This window comes from Lichenostomus cassidix, chromosome 14 (genome assembly GCF_008360975.1).
Source record: "Lichenostomus cassidix isolate B80296 chromosome 14, HeHo_3.0, whole genome shotgun sequence".
NCBI classification, from domain to species: Eukaryota; Metazoa; Chordata; class Aves; order Passeriformes; family Meliphagidae; genus Lichenostomus; species Lichenostomus cassidix.
In genome coordinates, this window is record NC_139495.1 from 3884431 (window position 1) to 3903308 (window position 18878).

An 18878-nucleotide genomic window follows, 5' to 3' on the forward strand; every position below is an offset into this window, starting at 1 on the left:
AAAACTGCAACCCCGTGGAAAGCACTTTGATGTTACACAAAGGCAGGTTTTATTACTATGTTATTTCAGAGGTGTAAATCAAGTATTAGGAAATTTAAAGGTTTAAATTATTAGGAAATCACCTGGCAGCTGGCTGGGTAGCTTGGCTCTGTTGCTGTGCTGTTTGGCTATTTTACATGGTGAGGATGCTCTTCACACTCATGAGTTACAGAAAAACCAAAGTGCACCAACAGGATGTGTTGTCTTTGCTCTTGGTGTAGAGCAATCCATCTGTGCCACCTCAAACAAACCCATCAAACGAGCAGAAATGGGCTGTGTTTGATGAAAGGGAGTGTTTTACCACAGAAATGATCAAAATTCACACCTACCAGTCACAGGATGGGTTAGAGCAGATTAAGTGAATATCCCATGGGGTGCAGCAGGTTTCAGAGGAACTGGCAGCACTCAGACACCCCACAATTCACTGGCGGAAACCTCCCAGCAAGGGAAAGACAACTCCAAAAGCTGATCCTCAATCAGAAATTTTCCAACTGATGAAACAATTTTGTTTAAATAATTCAAAAATTCAGGCATGATGTCCACATTCTTCATCCATCCAGCATCCATCCAGTGAAACCTTAAAGGTTTCACGACAAGAAGCAAGATGTATTTTACACACTCACATTTCTGCTTTATGCTCAGTATTTTTTTCCACTCAGGAATTGTTCTGTGAATAAAAAGTGGCTTCCCAAAGAGACAAGAAGATGACAACTGGAATTGTACCTTTATGAATCTTGATTAGTGAACCTTCAGCCCCATAAAGTCTTTTATTTAGTGAAATTAGCACTGACAGCTATGGATTAGAAGCCATCAGGCATTCTAATATAAAAGCGACACTTGTCTTTATTTCCCTGAAACAAGAAGATTTTGCCAACTCCCTGTTTTTATTAAATTATGAGTGGCATATTAGTTTATTTCTTGTGTTGGAACCTTTAAATCATCAACATACAATGAAGACCTATTAACAGGATTTCTTCAAGGTATTTTTACTTCTTCTTCTTCTAAAATAAATCAAAAATTCTTAAAAATAAATTCATTTGCTCTCCAAAAAATGCTGCTAAAACCAGGGTTGGGTGTAGTCAATACCAGATCTAGATCCCAGCAAAGCAGCTGCACAATATTCTCTGCTCTCACCCTCTTGCTGTGCACCCTTAGCCATTTCTTACCAGTTCTTTATCACCCACCTCGTGCAGCAGGTTTTTAACTACATGTGTGCAGAAAAATCCATCTCGGTGAAAACATAGCTTGAATTGTTCATAATCATGCTCAACATGAATAAATTATTGATAAGGACACTGACACAAAGATGTGAGGGCAGATATTTTCTTTATAAATCAGTTTTTGTTGTAAATACTGCACCAGTGATGACATGATCTGAGATCAGTCCTGTGGAAGCACAGAAAGAAGCAAGAACTTAGAGTTTTCAAGGCACTTCCATGAAGCTCCTTCCAGGTTAGATCTGGGGCAGAAAGAGCTTGTGATGACAAACTCCAAAATAATGATTTTTGCTCTAAAGCAGTTGGAAGGAAAGAAAAAAAGCTAATACATATTCATATCAATAATATATTCAATGAGTTGCCCAGTTACTCCCTTTGATACTGAAATACTTCCCACAATTTACAGCAAAAGAGTAATTTCAAATCCACACTACTACACCTTGCTGATCAATGGGGTTTATAAATGGTGGTGAGACAGCAAGAATGAGAATTTGTGCTCTGCAGCAGAAAGATGAGTTGCAAACTTGGGTAAATGGCTATTCTGGGGCAAAAGGAATGGAGAAAAAAGCCTTTGGAAAGCAGAATCTCTGGGATAAGATCACCAAGGGACAACACTGTACCTTAAAAGTGTGAACCTCCACCTAGTTTTAGACCCCTCAAGGCAGGGCATTTTTCCTTTTTTTTTTTCTTTTTGTCCCAGCCCTAGTTAAAACAATAGTAAAGACACTTGATGGAAACATCCAATATTGACTGCATACGATGGAAATTACTGACATTTTCCCTCTCCTCCATCATAACATTTCAGCTAAGTTGTGAAAAATATGAATAAAGACATAAATGCATTAAAATGAAATGTACATCGACTTTTAAAAGTGTATTATGAGGTTGTTGCCGCAGTATCTGTTGGGTAAACAGAAAATGCAGCTGTCTAACAACAGCCATTGAAATGTGCAAGTATCCCAATAAACTCTGCTTCTTGCTGCTGCTAAGGCCAGTTTCAGTTCCCATGGAAACAGATGATGGATTGCCAAAAATGAGATTTGATGTTTTAAAATAATCAGTGATTGGAACTAGTGATTACTATGAAAGTATTGCAGTCCTCTTGCAGGGAGGAGGTTTTATGCAGGGAGCAGGCAAGGAGCACATGGCAGCTGGCAGGCAGCAGCAGAGTTGTTAAAATTCTTGCAAATGGTCGTGGCTGCTGAATGACAACAGCAAATGCAGTTTCTTGAGAAATCACTGAGTAAAATCCAGCAAAACCCTATTTTGTAAAGTGAATAGGCTTTGAGGCTTTGAAAAAATGCACAAAAATGTTGTACAGCCCTTAGACGCAATGCTTTCAAGTGCTTTTCCTAAATAAGGTCTCCTTTAGACCTCAATTCTGAGAACTCAAGTAGCCAAGCACATACAAGCTAGAAATTGCTGGATATTTGTTCTCCTGTGTTATTTCTCAATGACACATTATGTTCTGATTCTACAAATAAGCCACAGCAAACAAAAATAAAATGCTGGCAATGTTCAGTTTTCCAGTGAGTGGAGGGAAGTTCCAGGGAGGAGACAGTCTGGGATGGATCAGTGGAAGGAAAGGAAGGGTTTGGTGGGAGTTGGGCTTGAGAAGCTCAGCAAAAATTTTTGGGAAGAAACTGAAGAAAAGTGAGTGCCACACTCCTGGGACACTGAGACCCTGAGAGGTGAGGGAAGGAAGAGATTTCCTCCAGGATTTCCACTCCTTATCTTTTCCCTTTGCCCCTGCTGTCATCAAAAGTAGGTGGATCTCTTCGACTCTTTCCCCATCCAAACAGCAGGAATTTCAAGAGAAAAGCAAAGAGTGAAGCTGAGCAACAAGTGATGCCTGAGCTCACCCCAGTGAAGAGTTGTCCTGTTTGTCTATGTCTAAAATTGATCCTTTCAGGTAAACAAGAGATTTGCCATATATAAAAATAGCTACAGGTGTGTTTTAAGAACTAAAAGGTTGCACTAACAAACAGCAGAAAAATCAATTTTATATAAATATTGGCAGAATTCAACTTTTTCCTCACTTGTCTTTGCAAGGTGCCTTTGCAAAGTTTCACCACTACCCAAAATGCCTCCTCTCCCCCAGATCAGACACCCCATGGAACACCAGACACCCATTTGCCATGGGTTTAAACCCATTTGGGACTTGTTTGATGGAGGTCAAGCACAAAGCAGCTCCACTCCCCTCCCTGGACACCAGGAAAAGGCTCAGGCAGCTCCTGCCTCTCCCTGCAGCACTAATTGATGTAAAGTCTGCTTCACATTTGCTTCCATGCAGCAAATTCTTTAAATTCAAGTTGAACGCTGTTAACAAAGTAGACTTGATGCAAATCAACCACAAAAGCCACAATACATCCCCAGAGTGCCAGGTTCTGTGGTTTTGGGGTTTTTTTCTTTTCTTCCTGAATCACACAGCAGTTTCCACTGTGAGAGTAAATCTGCCAAAATGATAGGCTTTTAAAGTATTCCACATAAACCTGTATCTTAAAGTTACTAACTTATATGTCTTAGCACCTTTTCACATCTCATAAAAATCCACTGGAATCATGAGGCAAGACAGAATTTGTCCTTTCCTGCACAGAAAGAAAATTAACAATCCTTTTGTAGCATGGAGCCAGAAGTACTGACAGATACATTTTACTTCAGTCAGTTTTGATTAATAAAAGTTGATTGGTAAACATAAGACATTTTACCTTTTGCTATATTTGATAAGGATTTTGAATCTATTTCCATAAAAGCAGAGATATGTGAGGGGCCACAGGAGATAAATTGTTCCCAGGGATTTGTGAACAATTGCCACTTTTTAAGCATAAAGCAATAGGGTTTTTTGCATATTTGCTCTTAAGAATGACTGCAACACTTTAAATAGTCTTATCTTGGCTGCATATTAAAATATTTCCATTTGTAGGCAGAGTAGTTCAAAGATTGACAGAAAAATGGTTTTCCACAAAAGCACATTAGTTAGTAAAGGATTATATTCATGATTTGTCCCTAATAGCATCTTTAGTTCTGATTAGAAAATGCAGCAGATGCAAGAAGTGAACCTCAAAATACGATGACAATGAGCCTTCCTATTTACCCACCTCTAGATTGAGGATGATTTTTGAAAAACAGTATATAGTTCACTTTCAAAGAGTAATGCTATTAACACTTCTTTCACAGTCCATATTTTCTCTCTCAAAGTACATTTGTCCCCAGAAAGCAACAAACCCATAAATCAATTTCTACTGCAAGCTGTGATAAGTAAATCATACTTAGAGGAAAAAAGGTTTCCTTCTGGTGACACTTCCATTGCCTTTGTTTTACAAATTCCAAATCTATGATTAATAAGGGTAGTAGCACATAAAATCATTTTGTTCTTTATATATGATCATCATAGAAAAAACAATTTCCAGTAGTCAGATTCTCCTCTCAGACAGTGATCTTTGAAGTTTTATTGAAATTTACAGCTGCTGAAGATTGTCCTGAAAGATACTGTGAGCAGCTGAGACCCATTAAAACACAATATTAGTTCCAAGAATCCACTTTTTTCCAGTAAAAAATATGGATTTTTACAGCGCTACCATAACGGCAGCAACTTCCCCTGGCTTATGAAAAAAATATATATGAAAAAACCCTCTGTGGTTTGTGGTCCAAATTTGTAATGAAACATATTGGTCAAATCCCAAAATGTGCCTCTCATCTCATCAGCCCGAGTGTCTCTCCTGGGGAGAATCCCCTTCCAAATGAGCCTTGCTAAAAGGCATTTTCTTTGGCAGCAATATTTTTTTTCCTGCTGTCCCTCTCCCACCTCCAAGGGCTGTGAGTGTCCCACCCTGCCTGCATTCAGCATCCCATGCTCCCCAGGCACCACCTCAGCCTCCCTCCCCTCCATCAAACCAACACTCAGAGTTTCACCCGAAAAGCTGAGAGGTCTGAATAAATTAATTTCCGCAACATATGTTTAAAACCTGCAGCAAACAAATAGTGCGCAGAGAGGAAAGCAGTGAGGTTGAGTCTAGACAAGTCAAAGAGCTTTGGGAAATGATGCTGGGATTTGGTGGCCCTGGGGTGCTGCTGTTTCCCTCTGCTGAGCACAGCACTCAGCAATACCCACAGCACTCCTGACAGTGCCAGGGCTGCTCAAACAGCACTCCAGCAATTGATGGGAGATTTCCCCACAGCCCTTCCTATCCAGGCAGGCCTTGGGGATCACAGGGAAACCTGATGGAAGATGATTCCTGATCCTCCAAACTGAAATCACTCAATGCAGAAGTTTGGTTAGATGAATTAATTACAGGGTGGTGGTGATGAATTTTAGTTTAAGGAAGTAATTTCATTCTACCAAATATTCTTCTTTTTCAGGAACTGACTTTAATGTGGAGCCTGTGAAATGTACATACAGATATACTCAATATTATAGGGGTTTTCCACATCTCTTACTGAAGAGAGGTGTCACTCCCAAAATGTCAGCAGACAACAGATCTGCAAATTTTTATTTTTTGAATTATTGCTCAGCTAATACATTGCACAGTTGACAGTCTCTGAATTTATTGTTCAGTAATGATAATCATCACAATCTTAATGAAAGTATTATCCAGTGTATGTGAAAAGTAATTACGTGCAACTAGCTGAAGTTGTATGACAGGCTGGTATTTGCAGAGAAATGCATTGTGCCACTAGAACAGCTCATATAAAAATGAAGTGGTTGTTTTAAAGTGAAAAATATATACATGGCACATTAAGTCAGCTGCTATGATCAAAGCAAAACCTATTCTATTGCTATTATCAGCCCCAAATTTGATGTATTATTCCTAGATACTTTAATTTTTCTCATCTTTTAAAGCCTACTTAGCTACAGCAACCTTTTTTTTTGAGACTGCCATTAATATATTTACAATTTTAACAAATGTCTAATAAATTTGCATCAGCTTTGCTTATTTGCAAGACCTTGTGAGTGTTCAGAACCACAGCAAGTCATATGTGACAGTTGCTTGTGCCCAATTTATTTTCATTTTCACAATCTGCCAGCACCTCCAGTCTCTAAGAGTTAATAATGACCACATCCATCCAATAATTGATCTGAGTGCAAAACACAGATATTAACCCATGTGGACCAAAGGCAATGCAATTCAATGTTCCTGCCTAGTGGGATGAAGTGCATTTGTGAAGTCTTTTGGTTCCTCAGGAGTTAACTGACTAAATGTCCATCCTGCTGAAAGGACACCCAAGAAGTGCCTTTATAGGTCAAAAATGAACTTTCCTGTTTTGTGTCAGACATAATTCCACTATCAAAAGACATGAGTTAATATTCCTTTAACTGCAGCTTACTAGGGGAAGAGTAGTTTCACTGTAAGGAAGCTAATGAAGACAGTAATAATGTCTGCATAGAAGTTTTCTTCTTACAGAAAGTGAATTAAATGAATTGATAGCTGGAATGAACCTTTTCTCTGAAAAGTGCTTCACTTAGAGAAAGGTAAAAAATCCTCTAAGAGTACGAAGAATTTAATTCCTCAATGCCACAAGTGAAAGGCAATTGTAGACCTTGATGGTGCTGCTGTCCTTTGTGCCTCTCCAAGGTACTGTTTGTGCTCATGGAAAGAAAGTTAAATGTATTTGCTTTTAACCCTGATGAAGTACAGGCAGGCAAGGCAAGCTGAATACTTGACATCCCAGAGTAGCAATTTCTTTTGATGCAGTCACCTTTAGAGAGCTGCTGGTTTTGGTAAGATGTGCAGGGAAACAGGCAAAATCATCCCATCAGTCAAGACCTTGGATAACAGTGCAGCTGTAACTCCACATCACTGATATATTTGGAAATGAATCTGTCTGGGTGTAATGTGAAATCTTTTCTAGAACTTCTTGAGGAATGTACAATAATACCCAGCTCAAACCCTAATTCTTCCCCTGTGCTCATTTTCTCCTGTTCTTGATCTTTTGGTCTTCTCTCCAACTCTCCACACTTTTCCAGCATGCACAAAGCTTCCTTCTGACATTCTAGAAACACCTCTTAAAATGCCAAGCTGAGGCTTTGGCGACAGATAATGCATAAAAGCCAAAAGGAATGCACACCCACACTGCACTAGGAGAGGGGGAAGGACAACAGAGACTTTTAGGACTTAAATTTTTAAATACACACCATCATGTCCCACTAACTCTGCTGCAGATTTGTTCATTGCCTTAAGTCATAAACGATGACAACAACCCCAGGAGTCTGTGCAGCCATTTGCTCCACATTCATATATTATACAGGGATTTGTTGACTTTACATGCCCACTCATTTAAGAGCAACTTGTCATCCTATTCCTGTTTTTATCTGCAGGCTTTAACAAAATATTGCCAGCACCATTAGAAGAGGCACTAATACGTGGTTATTTGCTGCCAAATTCCACCGTGAGTAACACCAGCAGTTAAATTAAACAGAGGATGCAGTTTGAAAAAAAAACTGCCTGTGTCCCAAAGGAAACTTTCTCCCAGAAAATGTCACAGCCATGAGTGCTCTCAGAGAAGGATTTACCATTCTGACCCAAAAAAAAAGTGAAACCAAAGCTGTTCACTGAATCTTTTCTCCCCTCACCCTAACCAATTGCCAAGGGCAAGGGGAAATAGTTTTACACTAAAACAGGGCAGATATAGGGAAGAAACTTTTCCTGAGGAGTGTGGTGAGGCCCTGGCACAGGTTGCCCAGAGATGTGGTAGATTTCCATCACTGGAAATATTCAAGCCCAGGCTGGATGGGGCTCTGAGCAGCCTGGTCTGATTTTCCTGCCCATTACAGGGGAATTGGACTAGGTGACCTTTAAAGGTTCCTTCCAACCCAAACTGTTCCATGATCTATTAGAACTGCTGACTGTGTAAATGTGTAGTAATTATGAGACAACAAAAACAAAAATAAGAGACTTATTTGACATATTGTAAGGTATGGTTAAAAACTGCATGGAGTGATATGATAGTTTTTGAGAATTCAACAATTCTGAGTCTTGCCTCCCTGGAATACTCTATAGCTGGAATGCAGAATAGCTGGCAGAGCCCCTCCCCATCAGTGTCCTAAATACTGGTACACAGTGAAGGAGAAACACATCAGCATTTGCTGCCTTAAACCTGCTAGGGAAACCTCACTGCAGAGCCAATTAAATGACATTCCTTGAAACATCTCAAGAATTTCTTATTTTTCATTCTCAGAACTAGTGTTGCTTTTGATCCTTTGTATCTCTCACCTAAGGACAACCTGTCACATGCTCTGTTCCCACATCAGCGAGATGAATCCATTCCAGAGGTGACAGCAGCTCTGTGCACACAAACATGGGGATAATTTTTATGGCATAAAAATGGTGCAGTGTTAAGTATGTGCACATTAAGGCTTTTTAAGGAGTAAGATTGAACATGAATTGCACCACAGCCACTACCACTCTGCCCATTTTTAGCACTGTGTATGTCCTCCCTCCTCGTGCACCACAGCAATGAAATCCACCTGGAAATCATTATTACAGCTGCCACACGAAATTATGGCTGATTGATTCAGCCAAATCATTGTAAGCTTGTTTAAGGGCATTAAAAAAGCTTTATATTGATTTAGCAATAGAAGGTACTTTTAATCAGATTAAAGAGCATCGTACAAGGTGGTTGTATCAATTTCCCTGATCAGTTTAGCAGGAGATCCAGTGAGATTGATGCAGCAGCCTAACTGGATCACTGGCTAAACTGATCAGGGAAATTGATACCTCCTGGTGCACAAAAAACATGTGAAATTCACAACTTGCTCCACAGGTAGGAAACAGCTCCCAGAAGGTATTTCTACATTTCTCACAGTTTTATATGCATCCTCTCCACGTCTCAGCTTTCCAGTATTTATAGGGCTGCCATATTTACTCCCCAAATTTCATGGACAGCAAGATGTGAGTGGATGCTCTCTGGTTTTTCCAATATTTTGAGACCTGCTGCACGCAGAGTGCTCTGATGATTGGTATGTGTAGCATAAATCTGTCACTTCCTGAACTTCTCAGACTCACTGTGCACCATCTATCAAACACCCAAGGAGCCTCACACTTTCAGCATGGGTATTTCAGCTGCAGCAGTACTCAGAGATTCCCACACAGGCCAGACAAATGCCCACAAATGTGCCTTTTAGACAAAATTTCTGACCGGGGAAATGAAATTTATATGGAAACCTTGAGGTGTATTTCACCCCTGCTGCAGGCAGTGTTACAGCTCTCCCATTTGCAAGCATTGCCACAGAGTTAAAAGTCATTTTACCCCAGCAATCCCAACAAGGTAAGAGCAAACCACAGCAGATGAAAATCAGGATCTTTACTTTAATAAATACATGACATGCATAGCTCTACTTGCAGTTTTCCCAAACTGTAAAAGAGCTCAGGAAAATCTCATTTTCAGGCACTGCAGGCTTGCCTTGGTCACTCTATTCTGTTCTCCTGCGAGGGTTCCCAGCAAACTCTCAGATATCAGGATAACAAGGCCTTGTCACCATCTGCAAATTTCTGATTTGCATGTTCTCAGCATCAACAACACAAAATTTGAATTGTGGCAGAAGTGGAGGAAGTAGATCCTTAATGGTTAATAACTCAGGATTTGTCACTTAGCTCCCTTCAAGAGATTGCCCAGGAACCCATTGTTTCATCTTCCAGCTGTTTCCCATCAAATTACTATTAAATTATTCATAAATTATTACATCGTTTCTTCACATCCCTGCAATACTAATTTTAACAGTTTCAAAGCTACTGTAGTATCAGCTTTCAGGTTTCAAAAAGGCACATAAGCAGCAGTGAAATATACTGTACAGATGAGCAAAATTCAGATTTAAGAAAAGTTTTCCCTTTCTAATATGAACTCTGAAGCCTCAGTAGTCCTGTAACACAGCACTATCCCATTACCATCATTTGCTAGCACATCTATCCCTTTGAACACAAGAAAATGTAATACACAGTTAAAAAAATAACCAGCGACATTCCTGGCATTTCAACGGTTTTCTAATAAATGAGACAAGATTTGATCCACATTTTTTAGTGTTACAGCCAAGCCCCTTCAATCTCTGAATGAAGCTGTGCAGATAAAAAGATGGGATGGCTTCATAACTGCTCCAGAAAAGGATAAATGAGCAAACCTTGAGATAATAACTAATCAAAGGGCAAGTACTGTGTCATAAAAGGTGAGCTGCTAATTAGTAAAAAAGGAAATAAACCAGTCATTGTAGGCTAAAAAATAATGAAAAGGATAAACAATATCTGGAGTTTTATTGTGAGGAAAATAGTACTAAGCATAACTCTGCAACAAAACCCCTACAGATTCATATATTAAAAGAGAAAAACCTCAGTATTCATTTAGTAAGTGCACTCAAGTAAAAGTAATTGAGAGATGAGCATTTCCCTTTCCAAAATGTATCATGGAAATGAATAGCATGAAGGAAGCACAGACATTCTGCATATCCAGCCCCTTATGCTGCACCAGGACCATTAAAACCACATGAATTATTTTGTCAAACTGCTTCAGAACTTCAGAGACGGTCTTAAAATAGTAATTTATCTCAAACTTAGTATGAACATAACTACTTTATTCTCTTTAAACCTTAATTAGCGTACTTAAAATGTAAGCTGTGTTATCAAATATAATTAATCATATTTTTAGGGTGGGTGTATTTTGAGCTTTAAATTGACTTACATTCTGCTGCTTGGGATAATCTTGTGCCCATCCCTGAACCACGTCACTTGGGGCCTCGGATGGCTGAGGATGTGTGGGAAGTTCAGAACTGCAGCTTGGCCTTCAGTCACTGTTTTCCTCTGATCTGTGTCCATGAAATCTCCCATGTCTGTGAAGAAAAGAATGAGAATTTTTGTCCTTCTCTCCATTTCTTTTCAGGGCACAGAGAAATCGCTGCGTTTCCCAACAGCCACTGGCACTGAAAATGAGTCAGTGTGGATCATGGGGCAGTTTGGATTTTGATTTCTGGAGGGAGATGAGCAGAAGGCATGAAGGAAACCCAAGTGCTGCTGGTGCACACAGGCAGAGCATCCATGAGCAGCCCTGCGTGGCCCCTGTGTTCTTGGGCAATCACTGAGGGGTTTGACTGAAAATGACATTTGAATGGAGGTTTGTTTGCTTTGGGTTTTTGTTGGTTTGGGTTTTTTTAGATAAATCCTGGCACTGTAAAAAAGGAACCCCTGCAATGCAAAGGGATGTTCGTGGTGTATGCAAATGTGCCCATTTTTAGGTAATTTTTTTTTAACCACAGCTACACCAACAGACAAGCAGCTCTTCCCCTGCAGCCAGGCCAGAGGACAGTCAGACCCAGGCAAGGAAGTCACTGGTCCCAAATGAATCCTGGAATAGCAAGGCCACAGCCACACTGGGAACTCTCAGTTCTTCTGGCACCACACTCCCCAGTCAGCAGTGCATCCCCAGAGTTAAAGAGTTAATTTTTGTTTGAACAAAAATTTTAATGGAAGAAATGAAACGACTCTTGCAGAACCTCTGCCTCTGAAGGCTTTATTTCACAGGCAAGTTCAGATATCCGGGGAGACCTTGGAAGAATTCAGTGAATGTTTTTTCCTTGTTTTCCCATTGTCTTTTGTATGGCATTCTTATCCATTAAAATAAACAGGGCTGTAGGCTCTTACTTCTTCACCCTCCAAAGAACTTCTCAGCATTTCAATTTGATTTAAATTAGGAAACTGAAAAATACACACACAGGGAACTATTCCAGCTTCTATCACTGAATTCCCTTTTTTTTAAAGGACAACAAGGTTCTCTACAAGTTCTGTGCTGCAGAGAGGGATAGAAAGGACATAGCAGAGAGAAGACTTCTATCAGGTCTGTGAATGGCAGGAGATGAGAAGAGACAGAACAAGAGCAGAAATTAAAAACACATGGTGTTTTAAAGAAGTTTTAATCATCTTTGTGATTTTCAAGTTATTTATTCAGACATAATCAGCATTGTACTTCCTCTGCTGCTCCAGATTCCTTACAACTGTAATCAGATCAGCTACTTGAAAAGAAATTTCAAACTGTGTAGGTGGATCTCATTAACTTCACTGTCATATGATTATTTTAGTTTTCACAATCCAGGGGTTTTTAAGCCCATCCTGTAATTAAGATTTACTCAGCAGTTTTCTCACAAATATCTGTTCCCATTCAGTTCAGTAATATGTTAGCATGCGTTGAGAATATTTTTTAAATTATTTAACAAGTTCCCTGCTACTTCAGATATCTGGGACATGGAAAATACCTCAGATCTTTCTCAGTGCCATTATAATTACACCTTTCAATTTTTCACTAGAGATCTTAAGGTGAAGTGCATTGGGAAGCATCCTCTACTCACTGGCAAAAATACATAATTTCTTGTGAATCCTTCTGAGTTAAATGTCTAACATATGATTCCCCAGAAGTTTTGATGATTGGCTAAGAGGATTTTAGGAACCCTTTGGAACATTGCTTTCTGGTATGTTTTGAAGAATAACCAAAAAGTAATGTATGATACAATATTGGGAACTTCACTGTATCCAGACAGATTAAACCAATTAATTTAAATCAAAACCATTAAAACACAGAAAGCAATGACATGGTATCAGTAGCTACCCTGAGTGAGGCAAAAAGAGGATATTTAAAACTTGCAGAACACTTTAATCTGAAGGAATAAGGTGCACTATAGAACCCATATAGGTCACAAAGGCTCAGGACCAAAGGTTTCCCAAGTCACACAGGATCTCATCAGTGAAAATAAATGAACAAATGGATTAATAAATAGACTGCTTCATTCAGACAGATTTAAGAGAGAAATTTTTAGCCTCGTTCAGCAATACAGATTGACAAATTAATGGGGGGGTGGAAACTAAAACTGAAGAAAAATAAACAACTGCACTTCTTACTCTCTCCAGAACAGCCAAACACACAAACCAGCCTGGAGAGACAAAACTCTGCACTGCAAACGCTCCCTTCCTTCAGAGGGGAATGAAGCTGTCATTTCAGGAGACAGAAATCTTCAGCAGCAGCAGCAAGGAAAGGTATTCCTGTGTCTCCTTCTCACGATTGTTCCCACAAGGACTTCCTCAGGAATTGCTGCCTGCACTGCCAGTACAACTGCTGGCACAGCTGGGGAGGGAACTGGACAGGGAGGAGCTGGGAGAGAACTCCTTTAACAGCCCAACAAAAGAACTTTGCTCTTTTATAAATTTAGTAGAAGTTTCCCAGTCCACAGCTGCACAAACAAGTCTTCCTGCTGAGCCTAAAGGGAGAGAGAGCCACACTGCAATGCAGGAGTGGGAATGATTAGTGGGAAGGAGAGGAAATGGGCACATTTCTCCCTGGTGCTGCTACCAAAGCCTTTGTCCCCTGAAACCACACCTGGAAATGCAACTCCAGAGGCATCCAGGCTCCTCCAAGGGCTCAGTGCTGCACAAGGAGAGGCATCCAACCCTCTCCTTCCCCTGCTGAACCTGCTGCTCACCCCACACCTCACTCCAGGTTATGTTCACTCACACCAGATTTCAGGAGATCCTCTGTGACCTGATGTAATTCAATAAAACTGCAGAGGAATGTCTGGAAAAACACTTGCAAAGGTCTGAGCCAGGTCAGAGAGAGCCCACGGTCAGTAGACAGCAGGGGCACAAGGGCTGGCAGAAGTCAGGGAAGGAAAACCCCATTTTAGCAGCAGTTTATTTTTACTTTAGCTCCCAGCAGCTCTGAAACAATAGAGAGACCAAACATCAAATTACTGGTATTACTGACATTACAGATATAGCAACAAAATCTACTGTAATGCAGTAAACTGATGAACATGATACCAAAGCTTACATAATACCATTTGCAACTGGTTTTATTTAAAAACACAGGAAATTCCATGTGATTTCCCTCATTGACATACTGATTAACTTGAATCAGTTCCTTCAAATTAGGTATCTAATAAATTATTCAATTTCTCTAAATTCCACTTATCAAGTGACATTTACTACTACTGAATTTCCAGTTACTGACCCTGAGGAGGAGAAATTTGATCCATGTTTGAGACTTCTTAGGCAGAGCACACAAATCTGCCTCTTTATGCTTTTACTTTGGAAAAAGAATAAGGCCTATTAGAGTTACTTGGATTGTATTTTCTATATGTTAACTGAAAAAAATGAAATCAAGACTGTGATTATTTCTTATGTCATGTTCACTAGCACAAACTCCTGAGAAAACCACCTTTAACCTCTCCAAACAGCAGCTGGATTTCAAAAATTCTGCAAGTCCAAACTGAAGTGGTGCAAACATTGAGGGGAGGTTACTTCAGAAAGGTGTTGAGAACAGAATTTTAAAGTTTTGTTTTGTTGTGCAACTGCTGATTTTGTCTCCCAAGGATTATGTGAGATCTTCCTGGTGCTATCCCCAACACTGAATTCCTTTTCAGATGCTGCTGCTTTCCTCTGGACTTTTTGTTGTTGTTTAGATTGATAGTTTTGTGCTGCATGACCTTGCTTAATCCCTGTGTATTCAGGGTGAGGTATAATGGTTTTCTCATGCTACAGATATCTCCAAACAATCTCATTTCCATTGTTTTGAACAAATCAAAGACTCAGTGTTGCATTGCTCTGAGCTGCTTCCCAGATGATAACTGAAGTATGAAACTTCTTGTGATGCAATAATTTAAAAATCCATTAAACCTGATCCCTAACACTTGTTCAGACTAACAAATGTTATCAGTACATTGGGGTTTTTTACCCAAAAAGAAGCTAACCAGTCACAGAGTGACCTCACTCAGACTCACATGCCACTTGCACTTGAGATCTCCTCTGCAGCAGAGCTCCCATCCTGTTCCTCACGATGCACTGGTAGGATCCAGCATCAGCCCTCTGCAGAGCTGGGATGATGTACCTGCCAGCAAAAAGCACAGTTAGAGAGCAATTCTTACTGTTATAGACTTTGTCTTTAATGCTTATTGTATTTTTGTCTTACAAACAGCATTCTCCCGTAATCTCTGGTCTTTGGTTACACTGCTGGCTGTTATAGACAGATTTTTAAAGAACAGCTAACAAGAAATGCATGAAATACCTTTACATCTTGAGTTCTGCATATGATAAATGCCAAGTGTATCAAAAATTCACTTGAAAGACAGATTTACATTTTTTCCTTAGCTTTCTCTACCTTCATTCATAAGGCAAAGCAGTTAATTTGTTCAGAGGAGCCACAAGAACACTAAGCGCAGGTATTAGGAAAACTTGCAAGAAATATCAAAGCTTTCCAGTGACAGTTCCACTGTGTGGACACTGTGACTCCCAGGAATCGTGGAACTGACACCTTGTGCTGTCCTTTGTATTTGCTCTGCCCTTCAGTGTGCTCAAACAGACCCCTGGTCACTAATCTCACCTTCCTCATTCAGCTACATCTGATTGCTCAACATGAAAATGAGCTGATAGGCACAGTTTTAATGTGAATAAAACACATGAATAATAGAGATAATCCTGCATTAAACAAACATTAATCACAAGTGCATATTCCCCCAGTCACCTTCAGGAGATATTATGGCAGGATTAATGAAAGTCTTTATGGAAGATAAAGAAAAGGAAAACTGCTGAATTTTAATCTTCAAAATTTAATTCCACTAAAAGAAAACATTTCTTCTTATACTCTAATATTCTGCACACACCCACGTGCAGAGCTTTGTACCTGAACAGGATCAGGGAGAGTCAAAACAAAGGAGGCAGAAGATTGTGGTGTGGGTGATAAATGAAAAAAAATTCAGCTGTGATCACTGCATGGCAAGGACATGAGATGCACCACAGCAAAGGTAAACCACCAAATCCATGGAACTAAACCAGAGCCCAACACCAGGGGCAAGTTTAGCAATAATCCCTGCATTCCTGGGAGCCCCTGGCTGCTCTGGTGTGCCTGAGGTGACTCCTGTCACCTCCTCTGGTCACTGCTGTCACCTCCCCAGGTGCCACCAGCACATCTGCTCCTGTGCAATTGGCACAGGGAAGGACAGGAAGACCCCAACCTGTGCTCTGTGCAGGACTCACAGCAATCCCAGCACACAGTAATGACTCTGAACAGGAGTGTTGTTGCCTCTTGCCTGATGAGCTTCACCATGGGGAACAGAGTGAGAACAGAGGTGAAAATACAAGGCAGAGGATGGAAATCAATAGGACAGAAGGCTTCTCTAGTTCCTTACGAAATAATTTCCTCCTCTGCCAGGCAGAAGATTGTTGTAAAACATCATTATAAAAAAAAAATAAATTGAAGATTCTGACAAATACTGAAAATTAATTTTTACAGTTCTCTTTACCAAATAGTTATACATTAACAATCTTTCTTCCTCCCGTAAAGATTTAGTGTCCTACTTGGCCAACATTTATTGCATTGGCTTTTCTATTTAATAAAGCCAAAATTAAAGGCTTCTTTCCTGAGCATTCATCTGTACTAGGACAGTAATGCAGAGTTAGTTTTGCTGCCACCAGGAGAAAACAAATCAATTAGATCAGAAGTGTCCTACTTTGGTTTTCTTTTCTGACTTATTAAAGTTTCAGCAGGAAACATTCTTAACATGTTGCCTGAAGAAATGAAAATCTTTTAAAAATTTACAGTGAAAATCCCATCTACCTTGGAAATTCCAAGGCAGCCAAAGCCTAGAAAAGCTGGATTCTCAGTGGATCTGCTGGGTATCATGTGAAGGTACAGCAAGCAAAATTAGAAGAATTAAATAACAAAAGTGAAAAAAAGAGATAGGATGTGTGTTTGTACTGTTTGAGACTAACTTGAAAATTGCAGACCTGGGCAAGGGATAAATATTAATGGAATTTCTGATTCTGTGTTTACAATTTTAAACAGTCTTTATGCACCTCATAGGTCTTATTATATTTTAAAAACATACTTTTCCATTGACCTAACAGTCACAATACTGCTTTTTGTGCTATGCTTTCCCCATTCCACTTCTTTTCTGATCTGCAAGAAGAGATATAAATAGAGCTTTCTCAGTTCTAAACAAGACTTTCTTCCTCAGAATGAATTGAAATAGAAGGTTAATCCAATTTCTTGCAGTGACAAGACATAATTTTGCTTTATTCTTGTCTACACTCAGGCTTTCAAGACAGATCTTCCCATTGTAGAGACGCCAGGAGGCTCCTTGAGGTTTCTGGGGATCTCTGCAAGGACTTTGGAAAGTCAGCCCTGACTTTTTCCTGATTTTGAACGGCACAGCCAACCAGAACGTGGCGTGTGGGAAGTTTCTGCAGAGAGATGGGAAGTGACAAGCGGAAAAGAAAAGCTTCAAGGGGAGTCTCCCCGAGCTGATGTGCTCCATCAGCACTGTGCAAGGAGTTGAAGGAGGGAGTGGCATCAGCCACCTCAGGAGAAATCCCACCTAACACTTGCAGTTCACTCCTAATTTAAAATTTAAACCCTCATTTTAATTTTAAATGCCCTAACAGTTAAAAGCGAAGCTACAGGCTACAGGATTTAATAGTCATGATTATGGATACAGAATTAAAACTAAATGTATTTTATTAGATATTCATGTTACTTTTTATCTATTCAAGATTTTTAACAAAGGACTTATGCATCAACTGATCTCACTGTTTTTAGATAGAATAAATTTAAAATGTGTCCAGTAAAAACACAAATATAATAATCAGATACTTTTAAGTAATTTGGTTGAAAGTGTATGTCTGCTTAGACATCACCTTAGTTTCTTAAATTCAAATAAACAGTATCTTCCATCCACAAAAGCAAATATAAAAGGCACACCTGGTCCAGAACTTAATTTGAAAGAAAACAAAGGGGGAAAAAAAAAGAAAACAGAAAAAAGACACTGCCTGAGCACTAAAGTCTCTTAACTTATAGACATAACCAAAATTGCTACTGCAGTCAGCAGCATTGATTTGTTTTCATAACGTGTATCTCAGATCACAAAGAATTTATAAGGTTGTTTTATAAATTCTTAATCCAAAGCAGTGTATGCAGAGTCACTGTAAAAGGCAGGCTGTGCACACAAGCAGCTTCGTTAGACAAAGAAAAGCTGCTCCTCCAGGGTCACCAATGTCACCATGCAGAGCCTCCAATTAGTTCTTTACTCACTTGGGGTGTTATAATAATATATTTCCAGCCTGTTACAATATAGACATTGCTTTAACTGAGACACACTAAGTAATATCAATTACCGAAAATCTTTGATTGATGATTCAAATTGCAGCAGGAGTCACTTACTCAGGGAGGATTCGTGCATTTAAACAGACTATTTACCCAAGAGAACTGCACAGCAAACTATTATGGGGTCAAAGGTTAAATTTTGCAACTGGAATTTTTATGTCTAAGCATATCTTTTCCTTGCTTTCATTCATCCTAATGCACCTATGCCATTTTTTTGGAAGCTTAAAGCTTTGCATTTCTATAGAATCAAAATACTGTTGAGCTAATTTCTGACTGTGGTGTAGCTGTAGGGATGTGATTTCTAAATTAGTATTTTCTATCAATGTTATTTTATTATCATAAATCAGCAGTTTCCTCTGCACCAGATCTTTTAACTAGAAATAGAAATAAGAACAATATAAAAGACAAAGAATTAATAAACCTGGTTTGAATCATGACCTGACATTCACAAGAATGAGTGAAATGCAATGAAAAGAAACAAGGGACTGATTGTAGGTATGT

At 39.4% G+C, this 18878-nt stretch overlaps 1 protein-coding gene across 4 annotated transcripts in view; it reads right to left on the minus strand.

Annotated features, from left to right (window-relative positions):
• The window catches only part of SDK1 (sidekick cell adhesion molecule 1), a 378509-nt gene that overhangs the window by 251276 nt on the left and 108355 nt on the right, over positions 1–18878 (minus strand). For all 4 annotated transcript variants that reach the window (XM_085074532.1, XM_085074531.1, XM_085074533.1 and 1 more), the window contains 2 exons: positions 15001–15107; positions 10923–11070 (listed from right to left, as the gene is read on the minus strand). In XM_085074532.1, the coding sequence (XP_084930658.1) occupies positions 10923–11070; positions 15001–15107 (255 nt within the window). The remainder of the gene's footprint in view (positions 1–10922; positions 11071–15000; positions 15108–18878) is intronic.